At 44.2% G+C, this 24,815-nt stretch overlaps 6 protein-coding genes and 1 non-coding gene across 12 annotated transcripts; 3 read left to right on the top strand and 4 right to left on the bottom strand.

The window, feature by feature from the left end:
• Window positions 1-30: 30 nt before the first annotated feature.
• On the bottom strand, window positions 31-8,341 carry LOC108052548 (GTP cyclohydrolase 1). Of its 3 annotated transcripts, none has more exons than XM_017134959.2 (5): window positions 8,003-8,341; window positions 2,617-2,826; window positions 1,207-1,372; window positions 1,023-1,139; window positions 31-791 (listed from the first exon to the last, which is right to left on the bottom strand). In XM_017134959.2, the coding sequence occupies exons 1-5, from the start codon at window positions 8,190-8,192 to the stop codon at window positions 662-664; spliced, it is 813 nt and encodes a 270-aa protein (XP_016990448.1). In that variant the 5' UTR covers window positions 8,193-8,341; the 3' UTR covers window positions 31-661. The 3 variants fall into 3 exon arrangements, with proteins under 3 accessions (XP_016990448.1, XP_016990446.2, XP_016990447.2); XM_017134957.2 differs by lacking the exon at window positions 8,003-8,341 and adding an exon at window positions 3,132-3,666; XM_017134958.2 differs by lacking the exon at window positions 8,003-8,341 and adding an exon at window positions 3,180-3,666.
• Window positions 1,419-1,490, bottom strand: Trnaw-cca. The gene has a single exon. It is a non-coding gene; the product is annotated as a tRNA-Trp (tRNA).
• On the top strand, window positions 4,252-5,429 carry LOC108052550. The gene is made up of 2 exons (XM_017134960.2): window positions 4,252-4,722; window positions 5,031-5,429. The coding sequence occupies exons 1-2, from the start codon at window positions 4,381-4,383 to the stop codon at window positions 5,346-5,348; spliced, it is 660 nt and encodes a 219-aa protein (XP_016990449.1). The 5' UTR covers window positions 4,252-4,380; the 3' UTR covers window positions 5,349-5,429.
• A 1,276-nt stretch (window positions 8,342-9,617) lies between the features above and the next one.
• LOC108052551 (general transcription and DNA repair factor IIH helicase subunit XPD) lies at window positions 9,618-14,298 on the bottom strand. Its single transcript, XM_017134961.2, has 8 exons — window positions 14,198-14,298; window positions 13,686-14,143; window positions 13,496-13,626; window positions 12,454-12,674; window positions 12,013-12,394; window positions 11,674-11,955; window positions 11,339-11,617; window positions 9,618-10,593 (listed from the first exon to the last, which is right to left on the bottom strand). Exons 1-8 carry the CDS (start codon window positions 14,200-14,202, stop codon window positions 10,042-10,044), a joined length of 2,310 nt encoding a protein of 769 aa, XP_016990450.1. The 5' UTR covers window positions 14,203-14,298; the 3' UTR covers window positions 9,618-10,041.
• Window positions 14,299-14,633: 335 nt separating this feature from the next.
• LOC108052554 (U6 snRNA-associated Sm-like protein LSm1) lies at window positions 14,634-15,345 on the top strand. Its single transcript, XM_017134965.2, has 3 exons — window positions 14,634-14,781; window positions 14,836-15,020; window positions 15,079-15,345. The coding sequence occupies exons 1-3, from the start codon at window positions 14,727-14,729 to the stop codon at window positions 15,250-15,252; spliced, it is 414 nt and encodes a 137-aa protein (XP_016990454.1). The 5' UTR covers window positions 14,634-14,726; the 3' UTR covers window positions 15,253-15,345.
• Window positions 15,291-16,448, bottom strand: LOC108052553. The gene has a single exon (XM_017134964.2). The coding sequence runs from the start codon at window positions 16,317-16,319 to the stop codon at window positions 15,372-15,374; it is 948 nt and encodes a 315-aa protein (XP_016990453.1). The 5' UTR covers window positions 16,320-16,448; the 3' UTR covers window positions 15,291-15,371.
• Window positions 16,449-16,853: 405 nt separating this feature from the next.
• On the top strand, window positions 16,854-24,795 carry LOC108052547 (SR-related and CTD-associated factor 4). Of its 4 annotated transcripts, XM_017134952.1 has the most exons (10): window positions 16,854-17,094; window positions 17,337-17,924; window positions 18,074-18,346; window positions 18,480-18,629; window positions 18,685-18,801; window positions 19,682-20,009; window positions 21,218-21,961; window positions 22,016-22,507; window positions 22,569-22,883; window positions 23,379-24,795. In XM_017134952.1, the coding sequence occupies exons 1-10, from the start codon at window positions 17,065-17,067 to the stop codon at window positions 24,266-24,268; spliced, it is 3,927 nt and encodes a 1,308-aa protein (XP_016990441.1). In that variant the 5' UTR covers window positions 16,854-17,064; the 3' UTR covers window positions 24,269-24,795. The 4 variants fall into 4 exon arrangements, with proteins under 4 accessions (XP_016990441.1, XP_016990442.1, XP_016990445.1 ...); XM_017134953.1 differs by lacking the exon at window positions 18,074-18,346; XM_017134956.2 differs by lacking the exons at window positions 19,682-20,009; window positions 22,016-22,507; window positions 22,569-22,883; window positions 23,379-24,795 and having other exon boundaries at window positions 21,218-21,416.
• Window positions 24,796-24,815: the final 20 nt, after the last annotated feature.

Raw genomic sequence — 24,815 nt, 5'->3', positions numbered from 1 at the left:
TCGAAGTCCTTTTTTTTAAAGAAAATTCTCTTTTTCAACAGTATTTAAATACATAATTTATTGTATAATTAATAAGCAGCTTTGATTTACTACAAGCAGCATCATTTACATAATGAGCATTAAATTTTAACATTTAAAATCGTCCAATACGTTTACGTTCCTTATACGGAACAATTTGAATATAACTTGTTACATAGGTTAACATACATAACTACAAATTTGATTACTTTTTATGAACTCTGTTTAAATTGTAAATTCCCTAAACAATTTGCGTTGATTTATTATCAGTTGTTCCCTTATTGCACAATGCATTACTCGTATGTATAAGTTGTAAAAATTATCGTTCAAGTGCCATAAAACTGCATATAAAATTGAACATAAAACTACCCAACACCGGAAATCAATTCTCGACCTCTTTAAATCTCTCTGCTCCTTACTTTCTTTAAGGTAAATGTATTTATCTAACAGAAGTTCCAACAATTTTTACACAAATCAACAAAGCTGCAATCATTGCACTAACTAAATGAAATCAATCCTAAAAACATAAACTAATGGACCCTGTGTTTCGTTTCATTTTTTGTTTGTTTGTATATAAGCGCCTCCAAAAATATTGTAAGGGTTTAGTTGGTCTCGGATTTCAATATCGTCCTTAGTGTCCACTCTATTTGCTATTGACTAAGTTCAGGAATTCCTCACGGGTCTTGGGATCGTCTCGGAACACGCCAAGCATAGTTGAGGTAACAGTTTTGCTGTTGATTTTCTGTACGCCCCGCATCACCATGCACATGTGTCTGGAAAATGAAAAATTCAAAACACATAATCAGAAAGGAAAATACCATCGATTTTAAAATCTATTTTAACACCCGGTACTCGAGGAGTGTAAGCTTCGAATAACATCCAAGCCTTTGAGCGACAAGCAACCTTTTCTGTAACAGGACCTTGAGTACCATGTATATTTCACAAGAAACACTTGCTTATTAAAACTTTTACTTATTAAAATAAATAACATTTTGCATACTTACACTCCCTCTACTACAACAGCTACACCAGCAGGTTGTACTGCTTGAGTTACGGCCACTGCGATCTGTTTTGTCAAGCGCTCCTGGACTTGCAGGCGACGAGAAAAGATTTCCACAATGCTGTTGGTAAGAAAAATGTTTAAAAATTAAAAATATAATTTTTGATACCTCCAAGATCGTATCTTACCGTGCCAGTTTGCTTAGACCGAGAATCTTGTTGCACGGCAAGTAACCAATAGACACTTTGCCGTAGAATGGCACCAGATGGTGCTCGCACATGGAAAACATTTCGATGTCCTTGACGACCACCATTTCGTCATGATCCTCGTCGAACACGGCGCCATTAAGAACGTCTGTCAATAGATAAAAATAAATGGTAAAAAAAATAGAACACTTGCTTGACCCCGACGTGATTTGAACACGCAACCTTCCGATCTGGAGTCGGACGCGCTACCGTTGCGCCACGGAGTCGTTGCTCAAACGACCGCTCAATGCCCCACAAACACGAAGCCACTCAAACGCCTTTACTACTTGTGATTTATGGCGCGCGTAATTCGTGTTAGATTTATTTACTGCATAACTGAATGTTAAGTTCAAGCGAATGTAGGGTGAGTGCTAAAGTAGTTGCCTGGGGGTGACTCGGTGGTTATGGTTCTTCTGGAGTGTGAGCTTTCGCTTTAAACGATGTGCTCTTGGGATTCCTTTCCTTGACAAGTTGCTCAGAATAATGCCGCACACCCACTTTCCCGCTCTTAATATACAGACCGGAAAGCTTCAGTGCGTTTCCTGACCGACCAACAATACCCACAACCAAAGTCTGGGGGGCTCCCTCAATGTCAGATTGGCAAGTCACGTTGAGTCCGCACCTCTTGCGTTCTTCGAATTCGGGTTAAACACAATCCAACCCATTCTATTGCCGAAGGCTGTTCACTTTCGTTTAACTCATTTAGCTTTCAAATGGCCAGCACACTTGCGTTGTTTGTTGTTGATCTTAAATTTACATGCGATTTTATTTGACAAACTGTAGAACCTGATTTTTATCTCGAAGAACCGGTTGGGTTGGCTGGTAGCCGTATTATTCGCGACTCTGTTTGGTTTTTCAAACGACTCGCATTGATTACATGACAAGTTCAAATGCAGTTGCATGTGGAAATATAAAGAGATAAAATGCAGGCCAAATATTTTGTGGCTCCACTTGGCGATGCTAAAAGATGTTAACAATGCTGTTGGAAAGTTCTCAGTCATCATTCTGGATACTTTTGAAGGCTTGTGTATGCAAATATTTATCGCTTTTACATTAACATTTCATGTGGTTTTGGATCGCTTCATTATGCTTTAGATTCGTTTGATACGAGAAACCCGAAATTCTTTTATGGATCTTCTTTTGTTGTTGTTTTTTATCTGTGCACTCACATTCGTAGAGCTCCCGAGTGGTAATTACACTAATGCACTGTAGCGGATTGTGGAACCCCCGATAAAGGTAGAGCACTGTGTGAATCATTGACGAAAAACTAGTTGACTCTCGCACTGGGGAAACCCGGGATGAGCAACGCCGATCACTGACCTGGTGCTAATTGCCGAATTGAGATGTGCTTACCCTCGAGACTCTGGTCGTAGCCCTTGGTGAAGTACAACATGGCCTTGGCCGCCCGCTCCGGTGTCTTGATCAGTCCCTGGCGATCGGGATTCTCGCCCAGTCCGCCCAACAGCAGACGGTACGAACGGGCCATGTCCGGCAGCAGGGCCTCTCGCGTCGGCGGCTTGTGGTCCAGCTCCAGGTCGTGGTGGAACGTACACTTCTCGTGGCCTGTAAAAGTTAAAATACCAATATGAACGAGATTAAAATCATTATCATTAGAGATAGGGAGGCATTGCCCCCTTCGGCGGCTGTGTGTGGCTGTCTATGTACCATCCGCTATTCCAAAGCGCATCTCTGACCTCTGAACCGAAGAACTAACCCACTGATAGGCGGCTGCTTAAAGTTCAGAAAGAGTTTGTCTACCACCCTAGTTCACAGATTAATCGGTAAAAGTAAGCCTAGTTCCCTAGACTTTAGAATCCCAAGATTCCTGATCCCCGGTTCCCTGGACTCGGCCTGACCCCCACCACTACCTGGCGTTGTCGATGTACGCGGTGTCGTTGGTGTTTTCGGTTGTGTACCATCACTATCCGGAGTGCTGCCGTTGGTTTTAAGGATGAGGCGAGGTCTCTGGTTTCCGGCCAACGTAGCAACTGGAGCCACTATGTCCTCTAATGGCGTTCCTGGATGGGCGGCAATGGTCTCCTCCGGCTGGGATGCTTGAGCCCTGTCCGCCAGCGATGAGGTGCCCGAGGTGCTACTTGTTGAGCAGACGCTGTTGTTGCGGCCGCGCGACAGGATGTGGGCCTGCGGGAAGTTGGTGTCGTCAATGGCATCGTTTAGTTCGCTGGCACTCATCTCGGACAGTTGGCGGGTGAAGCTCATGGCGGTACGGCTACTCAGGTTTGTTTGCCACTCGAACGAACTCGGAACTCAGTTTGACGGTTAGCTCGCACACACAATCTTCGAAGTTGTTTTCTTATTTTTTTTTCGCTGGTGTCTCGTCTCTTATTGTTTTTAGCTGGACTTTGGCGAGTGTTGGCACTTCGGGGGGCTCTGCTCTTCTGACGGCTGCTGCGGCCAGCAGTGGCAATAAGAACCTCTCGAGCGAAGCTTTGAGTGGCGGAAAGCTCCATCCGTTCCACCCAAACCCCAACCACCCGCCCTGCAAGCTCTTTTGAGAGTGGCGCTTAGCGGAGATTAAGTGAGCGGAACTAAACCGAGCTGAGCGCAGGCCCACGGTTTGATGTCCACTGACCAGTGGCTCTGAAACTGCACTTGGACTTGTTGCTCTGCAAGGAGGCGCCAGAGCTACAGCAGCAACCAAAAAAATTAGCACTGTAGGATTTATGAAACTTGGAGGGTTGTATTTTGCATCAATCTCTTTCAAGCTTATACTAATAATAATATATCTAGATCAATACGAATTCCAACCGGAGTTGCATGTACCTCAAAGCCTTTTCTTTCCAAGCCGAATTTGGTTGACAAAGATTTCACGTCGATAACATGGTCTAAACTATCTAAAGGCCAACCTATTATCTTGACCTAAAGCGTGTACTTTGCTGCCTGGCGCCAACACAAAGTGTTCAAGGCTGCCTTCTTTGTCGCTACGGATTGTTTGCCGTATCCTTCAGTCTCACCCAAAACTACTCAACTCGGTGACATACGTCAAGGGGCACTTAAGTTAAACATTCAAGTGAAGCAGCTTGGCTCTGAGCTGAGAGAAATTTCCAAATTCTATCCATCCATCCGCCCCTGCGTCCGCTTCGGAAGTCCAGAAGCATGGCGCACCGCCTGCAACTCCGGAGCGATGACTTCGACGTAATCGGCGCTGTGCCGCGCGATCTGTCGGTGATTAAGAACTTTCTAAAGCGCGACTGTGCCGTCAAGAGGCTGATCGACATCGAGGAGGAGTTTCTGCAGGAGTGCGTATTGCGGGGCGAGGATCCGATGAAGCCGAGCAGGAAGAGTGGCAACGACATCGTGAAGCGTGGCAGCGGGCTGGACTCCAAAGTACCTGAACCTCAACCGGATCCCTGTGCGAGCAAAACGCCAGAGGACGCATTGGCGTCAGACTTCTGTGATCCCTGCCGACGGCTCAAAACATCCGTGGTTCTGGAAGAGGTGAGTCACCTATACTGGACGCTGTTCCATATTTCTCGCCCTCAAACATTCTAATTTAAAAGGAATTAGGTCCCATCATGTTACTTAGCTTTTTTAAAATGTTTATGAAGTCACGCCCTCTTAAAAAGTCATAATTTCATCATAAAATAATAATACTCAACCAAGTCAATATATTAAAAGCAAATTTCGGCTCGTTTAAATCGAATATTATAAACTAAACACATTATCCGCAAGATCTTAACCTACTAGTTTGAACTTAAACTTTGTTTGAATCTTTCCCTTTTATCGCTATCTATTCCCAACAATAGCTCACAAAGCCGGCCACAACAAATCCGGTGTACAACAAAGCCCTGCCGCCGTACTTCGACGAGGAGAGCGTGATGGGCAACTCGTTGCCCGTGAAGTTCCGCTTCCGGCGCAAATTTAACCGCTGCGACCAGGAGAAGCCGGCCAACCTCATGTGTTCCACCACTCCGAGCACCAACGTCGTGGTGCTGACCAACTGTTGCGACGTTATGGTGTGGCCCAGTCAGCGAGTGGCCCAGATGAATCGAGTGCCGGTGACCATGCTGTCTGGCGAAGGCGATCTTACCGAGTATATGCTGGAGGAGGAGACCATTATGTGAGCGACTCTCCACGAAATGGCAGCGAGTATGGATACCAGTTTGGAATAAATAATTCAATAAAACCTTTACCCCGTCCACAAACGTCCTTATTTTGCTCGGGAAACCCTGCAGCATCTAACTTGTTGGGTTTCTATTGGAAGTGTCTGTGCCCTCAGCTGTCCAGTTTTTATTATTCCCCGCATAAATTCCGCATCTCATCAATTTATACCCCTCGGACTCAAAGAGCTGAGCATGCTAATTTTTGGAGCCTTAACGTGATTCCTAACTTTTTGTGGAGCGAGCAGACAGAGAATCTGTTTTTTGTACGAAGTTGAAGGTTAGGAATAACAATATTCTTTTTGTACAATCAAATGGAACATACAAAAATGTATACGAATTTCGAGTAGAATGTGGGTGAGCTGAATCCGAATTCCTCATCGGACAACAAATTAGAGAACATGCAGCTCAAAGTATTTTAGAGAAACATAGATCAGTGCGATTACGGCAGTGCGAATACATTCCCTAAAAAATATTTAAGAAAAGAAAAAAAATTGAAAATGCACTTGTAGTGTGACAAAAAACTTTTAAAAAAGCCTAGACAATTTTACCACACATCACATAAGCACATTAAAACCTCCAAGCTCTTTAGGGTAGAATAAATCAGTTGGAAATAGCACAGGCTGGGTTAGTTTACATAAAGAAAAGACAGCTGCAGGTGACATAGCATTGATCGTTCTAAATGATGTGACGTAGCCCGGCCACAGTGGTACCTCCCTAAGGGCCACATCTCCTCGACATGGGGAAATCTCAAAGGTAAGGCTTAAAAGAGGACATTATTTTTTGTGAATAATAATTCTATGGTAAACCATTCTAGGCACTGAAAGTTTTAGTTAGTCGCTTCCTGAGTTGTCGACCTGTTTGGCGTGCAATGCAATTAAGCCACCATTAACATTTCCACAGGGCAGGTGTTCTCTCCGGCTCTCTGCTTCGCAACGTGAAGCCCACAATTACGCATTACGGAATCAGGAATGCCTTTGAGCGACTGTGGATCCGGGGACTTCGAGCTGGCAGGGTTGCCACCGCCTGGCATTTTCTCGGAGAATTTTTTAAGTGCCTCAATTAGCGGCGAAACACCCGTGGGGCCCGGCTCTCAGCCAGCCAGTCAGTCTTTTTTATTGACCGCAATCGCTCAAATGTGAAGTACTGTGGCTCGGCTTATTAGTCACCGACAGACACAAACTCAATCTGAGGGGCAATCGAAGAAACTGAAAACGGCAAACGGCAAAAGCCCACGAATCGAAACCGTTTGGAGCGCCGTACTCGCAATTAAACACTTTTTTAACCTTCACAAAAGTAGTTCAGGTCTGTGTACCCTCCCCTCACCCAACCACCCTTCCTTTGGCCAAATACCGGATCACAAGCCGAGGGGTTTATGTCTTTGTCTTTGGCTCATGGCCCAGAGTTGGCTCCGCTCTCGTTGAATCTGCCGATCGAATCCGATCCGCCAAGCAAATCTTTCAATGTCAATGTCAATAAGCCCAGTCCAGGCCAGTTCAGTGCCAAAGCTAGTAGCTCTCTAGCACCACCTCTTTTCGGTATACACATAGTTCCTCTTGATATCCGGCACTTCGTGTGGTTTGCATATGGGGCAGAAATCCGAGTTATCGCTCTGTGGTTTATGTTCTCGGATTTATGCGGCCCAGCATCGCCAGAAATCAGAGTAGTATCATTATGAGCATCTGATTGAATTTCAATTTCGCTCTACCTAATCTTTGTGTGATGCAATGACGGGCCAAGATTACATCTCGGCGCCATTAGCGACTTCGGGGGGTTTGTATTACCCGGAAACTAGATCTAGATGAACATCTACCAGGGGTATTCTCCCTACTCATTTTTGTAACAATTTTAATATTACTATGCTGCAGAATTAAAAAACAACCAACGAAAAATTTTTGAATGAGCTGTCTTTCAACTATTTAAGTTTGAAACTTAAAACATGCATGTTAACTTGTTAGATCAACTTACAAGTATCATTAATATTATTAGAATTATTTTATAGTTAAGAAATGTCATTTTAAAACGAATAAGTCGTGCTTCGGACAAACCCTTATAATATAATATTTTGAAACGATTATAATTATTTCCCTAATGAATCACATTCTGTGAAAAGACATTACAAGTTAGAAGATGTAGTCCTATACACTACTAGAATATTAATCATGTTGCAATGGGGTTTACTTTGCTTTGCCAACGGAAATGGTTCAAATTGAAAACACACTGTAAAACCCCTTAATTGGGTATTTATTTGTATGATAAAGACAACACTTTGAAATGTACATCTACAAACTCTGCAACTCAAGCCAAAATAAAAAAAAAAATTGATACGATTTGATTAATAAAATATGTATCAAAGTAATATTGAGTGAGCTGAGACAAACTAAAAATGTATTTAATATCAGTGAAAATAGTTTCGAGATTTACCTATGCCATCTTATTCTGGGTATTTTAAATTTTTATGTATTTTCGGTTGTAATTTGATTGAACTATTTTGGAGTGGAAAATGAAACGAAAAAAGAAATAGTCTTTTCGCTAGATTTTTTTCTAACTACCCTGTGACTCAGATCAGGAAAACATCCGGAGTCACGGAACTATTCTATTTCTTCCGGAGAACTCACCGCTTCCATTGCTGGCCAGCTCCATGTTGAGCATTTCCAGTTTCAGCTGCTGGCTATTTTTGGTGACCGCAACATCGGTGGTGGAGGCAGCGGAGGCTTCCGCCGTCGGGATCGTGGCGACGGAAACGGCGTCTGCGGCACTGTCGCCATTTTGGGAACTGCCATTTTGGTCGTTCGTCTGGGGCTTCATTTTGAGTATGATTATTGACTGACTTTCGGGGGTGGACTCGACGAGGACTCGGAATTGTTTGATGGGCTTGTATTTGGGATTGTATTGCTTGGGGTACGATCGCGTTGCGGTTTTTGTATTTGGCGCGCTCGCTCCGAATTTGACTGCCGACTAAACCGCCCGAGATTTAGTTGTAACCTTTTTATTATGAAAAATCGAAAGTTCTGCCGCGAGAGGCAGAGCTCGAGCGCTCGGCAGTTTTATCTCGCTCTGTTAACTGTAATTGCTCTCCGTTCGCCAAAGCTTTTGACTCTCCGCTCCGGTTTAAGCTCTACGGCTGGGAAGAAGTCCGGGGACTCCAGGAAACAACTTTTTCACACTTTTTTTTCTTGGATTTACTTGTTTGGCGGTCAAAAAGTTTCCGAAATTTTTGTTTATTTGAAAAAATGTTGGCAGAGTAAACATTACCGAAAAAAAATAATAATTTAAATAAAACAACAGGGCCGTTAAGCAAACGTTGGCGCCTGGCTTCGCGGACCCCGGTGCAATAATTACGCTTTGATAACCCGACTGCGCCTGCATCGTTAACGGGTCGTTGGCAATTATGGGGCGATAGCGTTCGATTTGCAACAACACATCCATTTTCAGGCTAAATTGTGCATGCCTGAAATTTGTTCGGTCATCACGGTTCATTTGGCGCCTGATTGCGAGCCCCTAAAATTGAATTACGGCTGGACAGGAGACAGGAAGAGACATCTTGATTTATTAAGACTGTAAAGAAGCTACACTTGATGTTTGCGGAACGCACAACTTCTTCAAATTTTATTATTTAAAAGCTTCTTTACTTGCATACTTCTTATTTTTAATTTTCCTGAAATTTTGTGTCTGTTGAATACTTCTTTTTTACTTTTCTAGCAAATTAAAAAAAATAAATTTATGGACTTGTAGTTTGATAAATCGCGATTTTGATGTATCAGAAATTAAATCAAAAAACGTAAGTCTTCATTTTTTCATAGTGGAATTGGAGATTTGGCTAATAAAACCTCTTATTGAATTACAATATAAGAAAACTTTTTGAATATGAGTAATTTTAACTTTTCTTAAAATATTTTTAAACTCTTTTGAAATGTCTATCTTCAGTATATGTAACCGTTAAGTTGGGCAAGTTCAAGCTTTAAAGCAACACGGCTGGATATTACATTATCAACTCATATTACTACTACTAAGTTAAATTCAATTTTTTTCTTGAAAACGCGAAGTCGGCCAAATGAAACCATACTTCTTACGGGTAGAATAGCATCTTAGGCCATACAAAAAAAAAAGGTAGAATTTTTTGATAAAAAAAAAACAAAAGAATAACTTAGAAGAAGACTCTTTTACATCCCAAAAAGAAGAATTTTTAATATTAAAGGTTTTTTATAATTTTGTGAGAAAATTGTATTTTTATTTAATACTATTTTTATTATTTAACTTTTTATTTACAGCTTAATTTGTGATTGCACTAGCAAGTTGCACTTCACGACATATTTGTTTTAATTTACAGCTCAACTAATACGGATGCAATCACAGGTATAGATACGAATACAGCTGAAAGAGCAAATCTCGCGCTGCGCTTGCGCCCTTTCGCCGCCTTGAGCGGCCAGTTAGTCATGCCTGCGAAATTATAAATAATATTAATTAGCCATTAATTGGACATTTACGTCCGATTTGCATGGCAGCCAAAAAAATTGTACTTTTAAATTTTCCCGCAATTTGCCGTTGTGATCCGTTTTTAATGGCATTCGATGTCATTAGCTGACGGCACAGCGACTTGAGTTGTTCCCGGAAGGCAGACGGACAAAGAGCCGGTTGGCTGAGCACCTCCCACATCTCACAGCTCCTGTACCTCACCGCCAACACCCTGTTTGCCCTGAGCCTGCCGCTCCAGCTTTTCCTGCTCCATGTTCTCCAGCTGGGCAAGAGTCAGCAACGAGATGCCCAGCTGATCCTCTCGGGTGAACGGTTGCGCCATTCGCCTTAGCCAGCGGCGAGCCAGCTGCACGGCCTCCTCAGTGCTTAGGTTACAGAAGCTGTCCACCAAGTGCTCCTGTATCCACTTGGGCAGACGCGATCGCTTGTCGTGTCGCGAGAAGCGCTTGTCCGCGAAGATCATGATGCCGTAGTCCGTCTTCCCGCGGAGCGCTCGACCCACACACTGGGCCGCATGGCGCATGGCGTCGAAGGTCAGGAAGTCGTTCTCACGTATCTGAAACTGATCGCGGAGGTAGTCCAGCCGGGCCTTGAGTATCCGCGACTGCGTGTACACGTAGGGAATACCGAACATGAGCACCGCGCGACCATAGTGATGGTCGAAATCCACACCCTCCGAGACCTTGCCACGCGCCACAGCCAGCAGCACTGCTCCACGACCACAATCGCAGGCCTGAAAGTCGAAATGAGAGCGTTGGGGTTACTCAACCCTAGGAACAATTTGTCTATACCCTTTCCCTATTAAAAGTTGTTAATATAAGATTTTAAGCAGGCATTAAATGGTACTTAGCAGCACAACAGAAAAACACAAAAAATTATAAACCGACTTCGATACAGGCATTCTATTCTATTTCTATTCTGAAACAACTCTTAATTGGTTAATATAAAATAATAGAAAAACCATACCAATCGTTATTTGGTATAACTAATAATAAACTGATTAAATACAAAACCGAGTTGACGATGTACCTGTTCAATGTTGATGTTTATGTAAACAACTAACTTTAAAATAGTAGTAATTTTATATTATAAATGAAATGGCATTTTTATATTTCTTAATAAATTCTGTATAGCGTCAAATCAAAATTAAATTAAGTTTGATACATTCTGACTCAAATTGTATATAATGATAAATAAATGAGAGTGGAATTATCTGAATTGTTTTTACGATTTGAATTCTATGAATTTTTGTGATTATAGAAACTCAATCAAGTTGCAGAAAAGTTAACTTGCACTACCTATTAGTTAAGGCAACTATAATTTATCTACAAATGTCAGAAGTAGGCTGACTGAATCAACATGATCCAACCTCCAAGGGCGTAAATCATAAAGAGAGCGAGGTTGCTGTGTCAAGCACATTCGGTGAGAAGCCATAGCAGTCTCATTGTGTTTTCGAAAAATTAAAAACATATTCTCACCTTAACATAGTTCATAAGGGCGTAACTCGTCTCGGCGTTGTCCTGGGTCTCGATAAATAGCAGCTTGTAACGCAGCAAAGTGTCTACGATTCCCTGATCATACCAGGAGGCCACCACTGACTCCAAGTACAAATAAGATGTGAAGAAACAAACAATGCCATCAGGTACTGTCTTTGCAACCTCCACCAGAAGCTGGCCATAGTTTCGGATCACTGCGGTGTCCTCGCGTGTCTCAAACTTGGACGAAATGGTGACTTGGTCGTTGCCTTTGGACACTATCTATTGGGAAGACAATAACGTTAATAAAATCTTCTAATTTATATTGTAAATATTACCATCGGAAGAAGACATGGACGGGCCAGTGTCATGGTAAAGCTGCTCATGACCACGGGATCAAAGTCGAGTATTTTTGGGTACATGTCCATGGGCGACAATGTCCCTGAGGTGATGACGACAGTTTGAAATCGCGAAAACACTGGAGCCATGGCGATAGAGGAGTCCAAGCAACTGAAGTGCAAAATGGGATTCGATACAGTAGGCGTTTTGTCGTCGAAAGGCTCTATAATAATGGTGAAGCCTTTCGTGTAAGTGGACACCAGGGTGGCAAAGTGTGTGATCTAAAAAATACGACATATATTAGGCGCGCTCTATAGATAGGACAAAGAATAACCCACCAGAGTCAGAGCTCCGAACTCGGTCATGTCACTGATTTCGAGTGTGCGCAACAGACTTGACAAGCGCTCAGCACAGAAGCGCAGGGGTTTGCGCTCAATACAAATTTTGGATGATATATCCTTGAGGAAACCGGCCGGCGACTCCTGAACAACATGATGGACGCGCAGTCTGGTTTTAATATATTCAATGAAGCGACGCAAAAAGCTGAGGAAGTGGTCGGCGTTGCGTATGTTTCCGGGAACCACCTCAGTCAGGACATCGTTAGGCAGGACCGGATTGGCCAGGATCATGTCCGTATCCCGCTGAACACTGGCATCCTTCAAGCCCTGAACCATGCGCTGATACTCTTCGTTCAGACGATTCGTATCCTCTTCGCGAATGCTGGAAGTAAAAGCAACAGTTAAGCTCGGTAAATGAACACGACGAGCTGGCAAACATACTCCTGAACCATTTTTGTCAGTTGATTCAAAGCGTTTGTGCTGCGCTCCACGGTGCGTCTGTTGATCTTCACACTCATCGAATCGATGCAAACATTGTCGATATTGTGCGCCTCATCAAAAACCACGCAGGACTCGCGACTCATCTCCTTGGATACCACCTGGGCGATCTTTGGATCTAGCAGATAGTGATAACTGTATACCACAATGTGAGCATGTGCAATCTGGTCAAAACAGAGCAAAATGAGTGAGTAAAATAGGGTCTAGGCTCTTGGTTAGGTCCTTCAATATCACTCAAATTGAAACAGAGTTTATCCTTTTTAGCTATTATTAAATATTTGAAGTAATTCGAAACATTATGGAAGAGATTCAAATCTTCTAAGATAATTCGAATCTATGTGTAAAAGTACTTTTTACATTTGGAACATTTCCAAAATGTAACTTAGATTTTATATTCAATAGTGTTTGACAAATTTCAAAACTTTAAATTTATCAAAGATTAATAAAATAATTTTTTGGTGAATTTTCAAACTAAATTTGAACAAGAAATGTAGCAAACTTCGGCAAGCTCGCTCCGACTTATATACTACCAGCAATAGAAAGATAATTTTTGGGAAAGTCTTAACCAGAAAGCTTTAAAACTGAGGGACTAGATTGTGTAGAAACGGCCCTCTGCAAGGGTATACAAAAAATTGAATTAAAAAGTCTTACCTAAACTAATTATTAACTTCTACAAATTTTACAGCGCAAATGTTTTGTCTCAAAATTTTTAACTCCGAAACAGTTTAAATAAAGGTAGTTTAAATGAATTAAGACTTTTATACCAACATAACTAACGAAATTTCACCTATAAATTATTCATTCCATTTAATGAGCAAAGGAATGATACTTCGAATCCTTCGAATGACCGAATCGTATGGATAATACTGAGTAACAAACATTTAAAATCTATATTATGATTTGAATCATCGGATTTCATCACATGACTGAATCGAGTCCGAATAATTATTAACTTTTAGTTGATACTATCAACCACAAAACTCACTGCATAGCGGGCTAAAAAGTAGGGACACCAGTTGCGGGAGCGTCCATATTCCTTGAGATCATCGATGCTGTAGACGCCCACCGGCAGGGTGGACTCCTTGCCCTCCAGGCTAAATCCCTCAAAGTACTGGCCTGCAAGTAAGCCCTTAAAATGTTGATGCTCCTTAAATATAAGTAGAGACCATCCTTACAAATGGGCGTTTCCGTATCCATCTCGTGCCGGTCGCGAATGTAGCTGGCGGTAAGTCCGTAACACTTCCCATCCACCGCCTTGCCCTCGCGCTCCTTGCTGACCTCCGGATGGATACACATATTCTTCCGAGAGCTGAGGACCAGGCCAGTAAAGGGCGGCGGAATTGGACAGTGGCGCTCGTAGTAGGCCATCAAGTTTTGCAGTTCGGCGATGACCTTCTCAATCTCCGGCACGGTGCGAGAGCAATAGATCAGCTTCCGCACTGTCTCCGGGTATTCCACCATATAGGCTACGATCAGGGACAGCAGGGTGGCGGTCTTGCCCGTTCCCGAGGGCATCTCCAGCAGGCAGTGGCCCTTGGCGTCCAGGCTGCGCTTCAGTTCCAGCATGTACGCATATTGCTCCGGGTAGATGTACTCGTAAGGGAAGTACACCAGCAGGCCGTCCACGCTGAGCCTGTGGATTATGTTGTTAGAAAGGAACCTTAAGTGATCTAATCCTGCAACTTACTTCATTTTGCGCGTATTTATTGGTAGAATAATCTGCAAATCCTTCTTGTTTCAAAACCAGCGTGACCGGTCAGCCAGACCGCTAAAATTTACAACAGGCCTCTGGAAAACATACTAAAATATACCGCAAGAATTACACTAGTCGACAAGTATAGATTTTCTTTTCGCAAGCCTAGATTCAGTGATGTCAATAGATTTCTCCTTATAAAATAATTAAATTAAAAAGGTATTTTTAATATAAAATATGTTTTTAATTTTTTACATTTTTTTTATCTGTAACACCGTCAATAAGATTTGCTTATTTATAGTGCACTTTTGTTTGTTGTACTGTTTGTCTATCTAATTTTGTTTTTAAATTTCTTGACGACCAGTGTTATTTGTAAGGAATATTTGTGGTATTTTATCCCGAGCCTTTGGTATATTTTAACAGTCATCACCCGGTCACATTTATTATAAACACTACTATAGTTAAGACCAAAGTTTTACTTTAAACGTATTTATTTACATAAACACTACCTCTTGATCTTCAAATGGACGATCTAAATCCACTGGCGGGAACGGCTCACCTTCTGGAAGAAGTGGACAGTGAGTAGATACGAATAAAACCGAAAGAGGAGTCTTAAATCCGGCACCTTACAGAAAAGCTAATGGTGCTTTTGAGGGACGGACGAACTCTGATTGGGTACCTGAGATCCGTGGACCAGTTTGCCAATCTGGTGCTGCAGCGAACCATTGAGCGAATACATGTAGGCAACGAGTACGGCGACATTCCACGTGGAGTCTTCATCATTCGGGGCGAGAATGTGGTGTTGCTGGGTGAAATCGTAAGCTTAATTAAATCCTTCGATATTACTGATTTAAGACCTCCAAACACCCCCACAGGACCGCGAAAAGGAGCAGAAGCTGCCACTTAAGGAAATATCCGTCGATGAAATACTAGACGCCCAACGCCGGGAACAGGAACAGCGACAAGAAAAGCACCGCTTGGTGTCGAAGGCGCTAAAAGAACGCGGCCTGGCCGTGGACGCCAACATAATTAACGAGGACTTCTGCTAGGCCTCCATCTTTCACTATGTTTATAGATTAAGCTCAAATGATTTTCGTCACTTTGTATATTTGTACTGCATTAAAAAACTATGTTAAAATCTATGTACATAAGTAGCTATGTATCCTGCTTAGCCCGACCCACCCGTATGTGACCCCGTTCCACTCTCCTCGAGCAGTATGTACTTTTCCAGTATCTGGTACATCTCCACCTTGGCCTTGATCTTGTGCACTCGCGACAGTTGCCGCAGGTAAGCGGCGATCGACTTGCAGAAGAAGTCATCCTCCGTTTCCGAGTTGCTTGGAGGGAGGACGGCAGGTGTATTTACTGAATCGGGGGCGGAGTGCTCTCGCTCATGGCTTGCGTTGGGCATACAGACGACATAGTTAATGTCCGCCTGGCTTGGCTCTACTGGTTCACACGGCGGCGCAGAGATTGCCTTCGCAGTGGCAGCCTCCGGATGGATAGTAACCATTTTGACCTTCTGATCGCACTCCGACTCGCCGATAAACTCTTCGAAGCTCTCCTGATCCGGCTCATGGCCATCATCCGCCTCTACGAGCACCGAATACGTCTCCGACTGCGTGGTCTGCCCCTCCAGCTTGGCGTCATATTGCTGCTGCTCCTCGCCCTCTTCGTAAACCTGGGAGCTGTGCTCCTCAATAAGGGCGTCTGTATCCAGGGGCAGGCGGATGCGACGCCGCCGCATGTCTACTTTGAGCCACCCGGCTGGCTTTTGATCCCTATCCCGGTCGCGACCTCTTCGTTCCCGTCGCTTGCGCACAAAGTCTCGCAGGAAGTCCATCTTCCGAAAGAAGTCGTTGTGGCCGAACTCTCCAGATGGATGCAGACGCTTCTGCTTGAGCTCCCGGGAGTAGCGATCCCGAAGGCAAGTCCAACGACGTCGCGCGTCCATCGTCGATATGTTGAGCACATCCGCCACTCTGGCCCAGTCCTCCTCTTTGCGTTGCGACAGTCGGAAGGAGGGCAACTGGGGGTCGTACAGCGATGGCGTCTCGCGGATGGTTTGTATCAGCAGGATATCCGAGTCGTCCAGGGGACGGTGGTTAGAGCTCATTTTGTTGCAATTTGTAACTTAATATTTTTAATGCAGCTTGCAGTGCTGGTAAATTCCGCATTGGCTGGCAGTGTTTCAAAGGGTTCGGTATATTTTGCAGAGGTGGCGGAATGTGTTGGGAAATGCCGTCTTAGTCATGTACAATTGAGGTATTTTTTTTGTATGTATAAATTTATGAAATTAATAATATTTATATGTTTTCCTAAAATTATTCTTAAATTTGTTTAGTGGTTTCAAATGGCTAATAAACGTTTACAAATATTTTATTTGATTTTCACCAACCGTAGAATTTTTGTTTACAAATAAAGAAAATGGCAATTTTGTTATTGCTGATCTTGTCTTACCATCTCAAACATGTATAAATGCGAGGCTATTAGTATCATTTTCAGTTTTTTAAAAACAATTAGTGCAAATATATTTCAAAACACACCATTTCCAATTTTATTTTTTGAGTCCGAAAATAATACCAAACTGCTATAAACGGTCACACTGCCGTTAACTGCGCCTAACAGCACTATTTCTCTAAACGCCGAGGTAATTGTCAACTTTACAGGTGTGGCAACGCTCGTGGCTATAGGGCAGCCATTTTTTTCACGCTTTGTAAAAAGTTTTTTAAAAGTCGTGGAAACCGCAGAAAAACTAATAAAGTAGCGCTTGGCTGGTTTTAAAAGTTTGTGTGGACGGACCAAAGTATGCAAAACTAAATTTTGTGTGTGCGCGCCGTGAGTGAACGAAACAATTGATCATGGAAACAGTGGTTGCCTTCAACAATGAGGTAAGCTATAGAGCCTTTTGCAACGAGGTGAGTTATAAAGCCGGCGTGGTTACACAATGTCCGGTTAAATTCGGGGAGTTCCTATATGTGTATAAAAAGAATGATCTTCCTGTAGCGCAGGCAGAGTCCCTAATTTTCCCCGACCAGCGCCGCTCAGGGTTGCTTCCCGATAACGATAACCCCGCGGGGGCTTCACGACCCAGAAATCCCCGTACCCGTAACTAACTCCTCCTGTCTTCCAGCTCTCCGGACTCTATGACAGTCGGCCGCCCATTTCCAAGGCCAAGATGGCCGCCATCACCAAGTCGGCGATGCGTGCCATCAAGCTGTACAAGCACGTCGTCCAGAGCGTGGAGAAGTTCATCCTCAAGTGCAAGCCGGAGTACAAGGTGCCCGGGCTGTATGTGATCGACTCGATTGTGCGCCAGTCGCGGCACCAGTACGGCATGGACAAGGACCTGTTTGCGCCGCGATTCCAGCGCAACCTCACGGAGACCTTCGCCAACTTGTTCCGTTGCGCGCCCGAGGACAAGAGCCGCATCATCCGGGTACTGAACCTGTGGCAGAAGAACAACGTCTTTAAGTCGGAAGTCATTCAGCCAATCTTCGATCTGGCCGATCCAAACCACCCCATCTACCACCAGATGCCGCCAGTGGGTGGCGGCGGCGGACAGGGCGGCAGTGTGGGCCCCGGTCCCAGCAGCAGCGGGGCCCTCAGCCTGGCGGACATATCAAGTGGTCCCAACGGACTCAACAACTCCAACATGGATCTAAGCATGGGCAGCTCGGTGGGGGATGATAAGATGGGCGGCGCAATGCCCGATTTGTCGGTAAGTGAATGTTCCTGGTAGTGGCTACTTGGATCTGGTATTGGACTCTGGCTAACTAACCCATCATCTGCTATTCTGCTGCATTTACATTTCTCTGTCTCTCATGTCTTGCCCACTAACCGCACCTTTCGTCCTCGCCCACTCGCTAGCTGGGTCATGAGAAATTCGGCGGTGGCAGCAGCAGCTCCAAGCGCCACTATTCGGAGCAGCACTACTCCAAGCGCCAATCTGGCGCCTCTAGCTCGTCCAAGTCCAGCAAGTCACATCATCACAAGCGGGACTACGTTAAAAGCTCGCACGACCTCGACTACCAGGTGCGCGATATCATCGAGGACGAGGACGACGGCCTGCAGATGATGATGGCCGACGACCACCACTGCATGGGCGATGACTCGCCGCCCACTTCATCCAAGCTGTTAGACGTATGGCGACCCCCTTTAGCCCTTCATTTAGATAGTTTCGTTTAGCTTTAGTTTCGTTTAGCTTTAGTTTCCATTTGTTGCAAGCTTTTCTTCGTTCAATCCTTTATTAAATATTCTTGACCGACTCTTGCAGAACAACAACCTCAAGCAGCTGCTGAACGATCCAAATGTTCTGCGGCAGCTGCAGACGCTACAGAACTTTCAAAAGTTCAAGCATCAGGAGGACCAGAAGCACCGTTACCCGGACGAGGCACTTCAGCAGCATTTCCAGAACGTAATGAAGGTACATCGTGTTGGTTTACTTGGTTATCCTTGTTGTTATAATGATTGTCTTTCAGGGAAATGCTGGCATGCCCCCGGGCATGGGAATGGGCATGGGCATGAGCATCAATTTAAACGACAGCATGGACCTCAACAAGGATGTCGAGTTCATATCGGAGCAACAGTCCATTGAGGTATACCTTTCAACTTTTACTATCTATCTTAGTTTCTGGGGCCTTGTGTATGCTTTTAACCAAGACCAAGTTATCACAGTGTTGGTTCAAAGCATAAACACCGCCCATCCAAAGTGATGTATTAGATTGTAATCGGAAGTCGCATCAGATGCCATTTGTCTTGTGCTGACGTGCAGTTGAACCAGATAATGTGCCCAAAATGTTGTTATAACCGATGGAGTATCGGCATGTTCGAGTCCAGATATGTTCAAAAAACTAAGATTGGGGTGTTTACTATTTGAAAAAAAAAAATAATAATATACCATCCATATTTCTAAGGATTTTATTCCCATTTCGAAAATATTAACTTTAAATACCGTGTGAAAAAAACCGTTAGATCAAAAAATATGCCTTTGTGCAAACCCAAACCCAGTTTTTAAGGAAGAACTTAATGCCCCTAACATATTTTTGAATGATAAAAAAATTGCCAATATTTGAATAAGTCAATTAAAGAGTAAACGGTTAAAAAATTATATTAAAGAGAATCCAAAGGTAAGGTTTTAAAAGCCACGATATGTCCGGCGGAACAACCCGTTACCTGATGCTATAACAACGTTTGGTAAGTTCCTAATTTGTAAATCAAAATGTTGCTCGAAATCGAAAAATGCCAATTAGTCCGAAAGAACTATAAGAATCACCAAAGTCTAAAGCGAAACAGAACCACACGTCAACACACGCCAAAGAATGCAGTTTATTCAGTCGTTTAATATCCCTCCTCAATCCCGTTTCCGCTCTATCCCCCACCATCCTGGACCCAATAAATTTATATTCTTACCAAAATGTTAACTTTTATCACGTATCACTTCTCTCAATTTCTTGCAAACACTCCCGTCTCCGATAGGTGATCAACCTTGATGGTGCCGATTCGCGGAGTCCGACGCCCGACCGCGATCGCTACAAGCGCAGCCGCCGGAGCAGTCGCAGCCGCTCCAGATCTCCGCGGGGACGAGGCGCAGGCGGTGCTGGAGGAGGAGGGGCTGGCAACGACCGACGGCGACGCAGCTCTCGCTCTCGATCGCGCAGTCGATCCCCACGCTCCAGCCGGCGCCGAGCATCGCGGGACCGGGATCGAATGGATCGGAACAACCGGGACAAGGAGCGGGATCGCGAGCACGAGCGTGAGCGCCGCAAGAAGGGATTGCCGGACATCAAGAAGGAGCACCTCAGTGGTAATTATGAAGGAAAATCGTAAAGTGGTTCTCAGTGGGCGCAAGGAAATGGGCGCCCTGAGATCCATTTTAATCGGATTATTTTTCTTTGTTTTTTATCTTTCTGCTAATCCAGAAGAATATTCTTTTTTCTCTGCAGCTCCTTGGCTTGGTTGACGTGTGTGTGTGGTTTAGCTTTAGTGGTTCTTGATCTTTGTATCCGGAACATTTTTTAAACTCCCCTCACTCTATAAATATGCGTTTTCGAGCAATATTTTTGGGACCATTCCCGATTTACATACATATACATAAAGAAAACCTTATAGACTACGAAAAAAATGTTTACAGAATACTTGTGATTCCAAATCACTAGTTCTCATATATTGCCAATTCGGATTAAAAAACATTCTATTTCCGATCAGATTTGAAAAATATAGTTATTTTAGGACTTAACCTAAAAAAACGGCTAAATAGAATTCTATCAAAGAATGTGGTGACTCACGTGTATTTTACTTTAAAACATCAAAATTTTGGTGCTAAAAATCATTTTATTTTTTTCTACTTGTCAATCTTGCGATTTACCAAACAGAAGCGGTCTTGCATGCCGAATTCCATATTTTAAACTTTTGTAGTTCCCAAAATATCGATTTTGTATTTCCGAGAAAGAATTGACAAAGTAATTTTGAACACAGACTTTTATATTTTTAGTAGCATATTTTTTTAAGCAGTTATAAGAAAGGCCTTTTGACCGTTAAAGTATAATATGATCAGATATGATCAAGATTTGAGCCGGTCTTAATTCATTGACATTGAACATGAGTTCGTAAAGTACAAGTAACGCCCTCGCACAACTAAAGAAGGAATATATATGTCTAGAGATGCGAGTGTTTCTGTACCCCTTTTAAAATCCCTTAATTATGTTATAAATTTTAAAAAGATGAGAATAAGTTAATTGTTTTTCAATAATTAATTGTACAAATTAGGAACTGGTTTATGTCTCATTTGAATATCGGATCCTTGTCAATGCTTTTGATAATGCATCGAATTAAAAATTATTTCAACCAAATTATGTGAAAACGACGACATTTAGATTTTCTAAAGATTAAAAATAAAAAATATTTAGCACTATAACGATTTAAATGAAATGCACACCTCAACAAGGTAATCGGGCTTTCAACTCACTCGTGTACTACAACCTAATACTGATTCCAATGATTTTTGCCTTTCAGTGTGCAGCACTACGCTTTGGGTGGGACATCTGTCCAAGCTGGTTTACCAAGAGGAACTGTCTGATACCTTTGGCGAGTATGGCGACATAGTCAGCATCGATCAGATTGTACCACGCGGATGCGCCTTTATTGTAATGAATCGGCGCCAAGACGCCCACAAGGCCATGCAAGCGCTGAAGAACCACAAACTGCAGGGACGCGCTATTACAATCTCGTGGGCAGCCGGAAAAGGTGTCAAAAGCAAAGAGTGGAAGGACTTCTGGGATCTCGAGCTGGGCGTAACCTACATTCCTTGGTCCAAGCTGGGCCCGGAGACGGATTTTGACGCCCTGGAGGAGGGCGGCATGTTTGACGAGGACACCATGCCCATCCAGATGAAACAGAAGATCAACCAGGCAAAGAATACCGGCAAGGACAATAAAGGCCCTTCCGTCGCGGAGACAACTGGCGGGCCAGGTGTTGGTGTTCCGCCGCCTGGTATGATCTTTGGCATCGACACTACCCAACCGCCGCCGGTTGGGCCAGTCGGCCCGGTGGGTCCTCCTCCTGGTCCGGGAGGACCACCTCCAGGGCTCATGGGTATGGTAAGGGGACAGTTCCCGATGGCCCCACCAATGGGCATTAATATGCCGCCGCCTATGATGATGCCGCCAACGAATATGCCGCCACCGATGATGATGCCAACGACCAACATGCCTCCCCCGATGATGATGCCACCGGCCATGATGCCGCCGGGGTTCCCAGGTAGCTATAAATCTTAGATAAATTAACTTAAAACTGATCCATATTTGTGTGCAGGCATTGGGGGACCTCCGCATCCAATGGGCTTGCCACCGGGAGCTCCTTTCCCACCGCCTGGAGTCGTGCCACCGCCCATCCCCGTCAGCGGGCAGTCTTCTGCCAATAGTGGGAATGTGAGTGATGATCAAATGGACATTGAGATGGACCTGGAGGACGCCCCTCCTCCACCGCCGCAACAGCAAGCTGCCTTTAATCCGTCGCCAAACAATCTTGAGCTGTCACCGGCGGCCATGGCTAATGAGATGTTCCAGCAACGGGAAAGAGAACGCGATCGGGATAGGGATCGCTCCCGGGGCCCAGGAAATTCGCGCTGGGGCGGACGAGATGATGTGGTCGAAGCGCCAGACCGTTGGCGCGCAGAGAATGGAGGAGGAGGAGGTGGACCAGGACCTGGACCTGGACCTGGACCGAACGCAGCCTTTAACGAGGCACGAGCGCGTCTTAACCTAAATCCTATTGACCACGGAATGCCAAGGCCAGACTTCATGGGTATTTAAGGATATGAGAAGAAAGCAGCCTTCAAGCTAACAAATCTACCATTGCTTTGCAGATTTTGACAGTCGCGGTGGACCAGGTGGACCCCGCGGAATGGGACCACGTGGAAATCACAACGGCGGACCAGGAGGCGACTTTTTCCCGCCCAACATGAATCACAATCGATTTAATCAGCCCACAAGCCTGATGCAAATGCGCATACCGCCACCGGCGTCATTTAACCAACGGATGGGTGGTCCGCCTGGGAACGGTGGCAACGGAGTTGGACCCATGTTTATGCGGAACCAAGGTGGCGGCGGTGGTGGACCCGGCGGTGGTGGACCTGTCGGTGGTGGACCCGGCGGCCCGGGAGGACGACAGCAGGGACCAGGTAAGAAACGTATAATGAGGGCAAACTTTAAATCGAAAAATACAAGACGGACTTTATTTTGATTACATTGAACGAATTTAATTTGCTATTTAAAAACCAATACGCAATACCTTAAACTTTTAGGAATGTGAATTAAAGTTTTGCCTAGCAAAACTTTATTTTCTTCGTAAAAAAAAAATTGGTGATACTGTATTAAATTGAAAAAAAAAAAACCTAAGACTTTCAATTGCATATTGGAAAAAATAATTTCATGGTTTGCAGTTAGACCTATTGTGTTCAAAAATTGAGTTATTTTTTTCTGGCGTAATTAAATAAAGCAATACGCATTTATTTCGCTTGCAGAATGAACATAACTACTTTAAAGGGATTGAAAATATCCCCACCGCGTTTTTTTATAACACCGTAAACGAAGTTCGTTAATTAAATAGTAAATTATTTGTACATGTTATTTCCTACTTGTTATGGTTCTGCTTATTAAATTTATATTAATTGCAGGTTTCTTTAATCCTCGGAATCCCTTCAATGACAACCAACGCGGACGGGGAGGCCAAGGTGGAGGCGGAGGTCGGGGCATGGGCGGAGGTGGCGGTCCTGGCGGACGCGGACGTTGGAGCGACGATGAAGACGAGGCCGGAAACAACTTTAAGCGGCGTGGCGGTCCAGGTGGACCTGGCGGTAATCGATTCCGGGGCGATCGCGGAGGGGAAATGATGGACGATCGTCGCGGCAACAACCAACGAGGCGGCCGCGGTGGTCCGAGGGAAGATCGGGAACGTCCAGGCTTTGGAAACAGACGCGACTCGCGAGACGACAGTAACCGCCATTCAATAAGCTCAACGGAAGAGGGCAGCAAGCCGGCTCCAGAGCCTGAGGCTAGGCCTAAAAATGCAGATACTGCATTAGCTATCCCCAACACAGAAGCGGAACCCACTTCCACTAAAGTAGACACCGAGGAAGACTGGGATCAGGAGCTTCAGGATTACGAGGCGAGAATGGAGGCCCAGAAGCCAGGGGAAGATGCCCCTCAGTCCGCAAATAGACCGCCTAAGGAAAACATGCCGTCGGAGGCTGAAAGCTTTGCCAAGCCGGCTGAAGTGGCAAGTGATTCATCGGCTTCGAAACCACAAACGGATGCTTCAGCCGCCTGCACACCGCTCTATGACGAGTTGCCACCGCCAGCGAACCCCCCAGCCCAGGCACAGCCCGCGAGGGAAGCTGAAGGTTCTCCACCCCGCCAGGAGCCGGAAGTCATTCACACTGAGGCTGCGCCCAAAGAGGAATTGGTTCCAGCGCCGGCTGCTGAACCCCAAATGGAGGCTCCATCTTCCGAGGAACCCAAAACACAAGCTGCTTCCGCCGATGTCGAAGCCGAAGTCGAGGCATAGGCATCAGACAGATCAACTAAGAAACAAACGCATCTTTGAGCAAATTCAAGAGAAACTGTAATTTATGATTTTCCTTACCAAGTAACTTAAGTGTAACTCCATACAAATTTTACCATTTTTAACCTGAGATTACGCAGCATTTGTTGACAAGAGGGGGTCGGTCGCTTTTAAAATCAGATTGAGTTCATTTCGTGTAATTTAACTTATCGTACAATAGGAACTACAACTACCAAGGACTACGTGGAGCAACAGATACACACAGATATAGCAAATAATTAGCAAAGGAAACGGATTGTATGGACAGGAAATTGACAGGCGAACTTGTGTGGAAGTAGAAGCCCAATCATAAACAAATCAGCAATCGCAAAACTTGAAATGTTTATTATTTTGTTATGTATTTAGTTTTAAGAGTATATTTAACACTCAGATTGTTTCTAATGCGCAGATTCTAGGTACACGCATAATAATGTACAATTCAAATATACCTATATTATCAGATACTATAAAATAAAAAGTGAAAAACATCACTCGCATGTGTATTTTAATG

The sequence above is a fragment of the Drosophila rhopaloa genome, unplaced genomic scaffold (assembly GCF_018152115.1).
Source record: "Drosophila rhopaloa isolate 14029-0021.01 unplaced genomic scaffold, ASM1815211v1 contig_115, whole genome shotgun sequence".
NCBI lineage: Eukaryota > Metazoa > Arthropoda > Insecta > Diptera > Drosophilidae > Drosophila > Drosophila rhopaloa.
The sequence above is the reverse complement of the archived record's forward strand: the minus strand, read 5'-3'. Positions and strand labels throughout refer to the sequence as shown.